General features: G+C 37.8%; 1 protein-coding gene across 1 annotated transcript; it reads right to left on the bottom strand.

Annotated features, from left to right (window-relative positions):
• Positions 1 to 979: 979 nt before the first annotated feature.
• On the bottom strand, positions 980 to 1,518 carry LOC122648472 (calcium-binding protein PBP1-like). The gene has a single exon (XM_043841674.1). The coding sequence runs from the start codon at positions 1,377 to 1,379 to the stop codon at positions 1,038 to 1,040; it is 342 nt and encodes a 113-aa protein (XP_043697609.1). The 5' UTR covers positions 1,380 to 1,518; the 3' UTR covers positions 980 to 1,037.
• Positions 1,519 to 1,541: the final 23 nt, after the last annotated feature.

Raw genomic sequence — 1,541 nt, 5'->3', positions numbered from 1 at the left:
TCATCGTTCTTGAGAACAGATTCACAGCATGAACATCTCTCATTACTTCCTCTCTTCTCCCACAATTTGTGCTTGTGCTTGCATATTTCGAGGGAGTCGCGGACGTCTCTTTCCTTACTTTTTTTCCCACTTCAATTTTTTCTATTTATGCTTTAAATTTCTCTATGTTTTATTTCCTGTTTTTGTTTCTAATTTCCTCCACCGATTCAACTATTAAAAATCTTATCTTTTGCAAAAGTTATGTGGAATTCCCACTAAACCCAACCTTCTTGCTTACATCTTAGGGTTTCACGAATCACTTCACCCCTTCTCTGTCCATTCCATCAAGTTTCAAACTTGCATCCTACAGAGATTTTTTATTTTATTTTAAAGAACCGCCATTACAGATGGCGGAAAGCTTTGATTTTAACCCAAAAGAAGCTGTCCATTAAGGTTGAAGATGAAGGAAGGGTAGTATTGTAAATTGAATTCTAATGTTTTAGTACAATGATAAAATAGTCTTTACACACCAATAACTAACAGCAGACTAACACCATAACTGTAGAGGGGCGGATTTGAGTTTTTTCGAAAACCAGGGGGTGATCTGTAATTTACCCTTTTATTTATAAAACTCTGAAATACTCTTTCCCAGCAAAAGGAAACAAATTTTTTTTTTGGGGGGGGGGGGGGTGTGGTAAAGGACCACCCTACCCTCTGTTCGAACACACTACCCAGGATGGGGTCCACCCCCCTATTAGAGGGACTTAGAAAACTAGACCGAGCAGAAAATGGAGCAGATAATTTTCCAGGGTGGGGTGGGGGGGGGGGGTTGGTGCTTAGTACACAACTTGTAGTTCTTCATTGAGACTGAGTTCAAAATGGACTTGAGAAGGAAGCTTTTATGTATGTATCAAGCTGCTCCATTATATAACATCAACAAACCAAAACATAATAAAGATCTGAAGAAGAAGAAGAGGGTTTTGGTGATACTGGTACTCTATTACCAAATTACATGAAAGACAATATTAATCTATAAACTTTTTGACATAGAAAAAAGCTTACAACCCATTTGCAACAGCTTCTTCAAGCAACCTTCTCGATCCATTCATTAAACCTGGACTCAATCTAAACATGAGAATACAGAACTCCATTTGATTCAATGCCCCATCTCCATTTAAATCTCCTTCCCTCAACATAGATATCAACTCATCATCACTCAAGCCTTGCAACCCCAAAAGCATGAAATTTCTCTTTAAGCTCTCAAATGTGATAAGACCCTTTTCGACATCCATGAGAAGACGAAACCCATTGCAGAGTTCCCTAACAAATCCTTCGGCTCCTAATCTTTCAATCATCGATGGAAAGAAATCTTGAAAAACTACTTTACTGTTTCCTGCCATTTAAAAAATGAATTCTAGCTAGTAATAGAAGGTAGAGAGAGAGCTCTTCTTGGGTTCCAAGAAAATGTTAGATAGAGAAGAAGAAGAGAGAAAGGGTCTTTAAATAAGAAGAGAAAAAGCATGGGAAAGAGGGGTGTTAATAGAAAGAATCACCATTGATGA

This window comes from Telopea speciosissima, unplaced genomic scaffold (assembly GCF_018873765.1).
Source record: "Telopea speciosissima isolate NSW1024214 ecotype Mountain lineage unplaced genomic scaffold, Tspe_v1 Tspe_v1.1268, whole genome shotgun sequence".
NCBI classification, from domain to species: Eukaryota; Viridiplantae; Streptophyta; class Magnoliopsida; order Proteales; family Proteaceae; genus Telopea; species Telopea speciosissima.
This window is presented reverse-complemented; position numbering and strand designations above follow the sequence as displayed.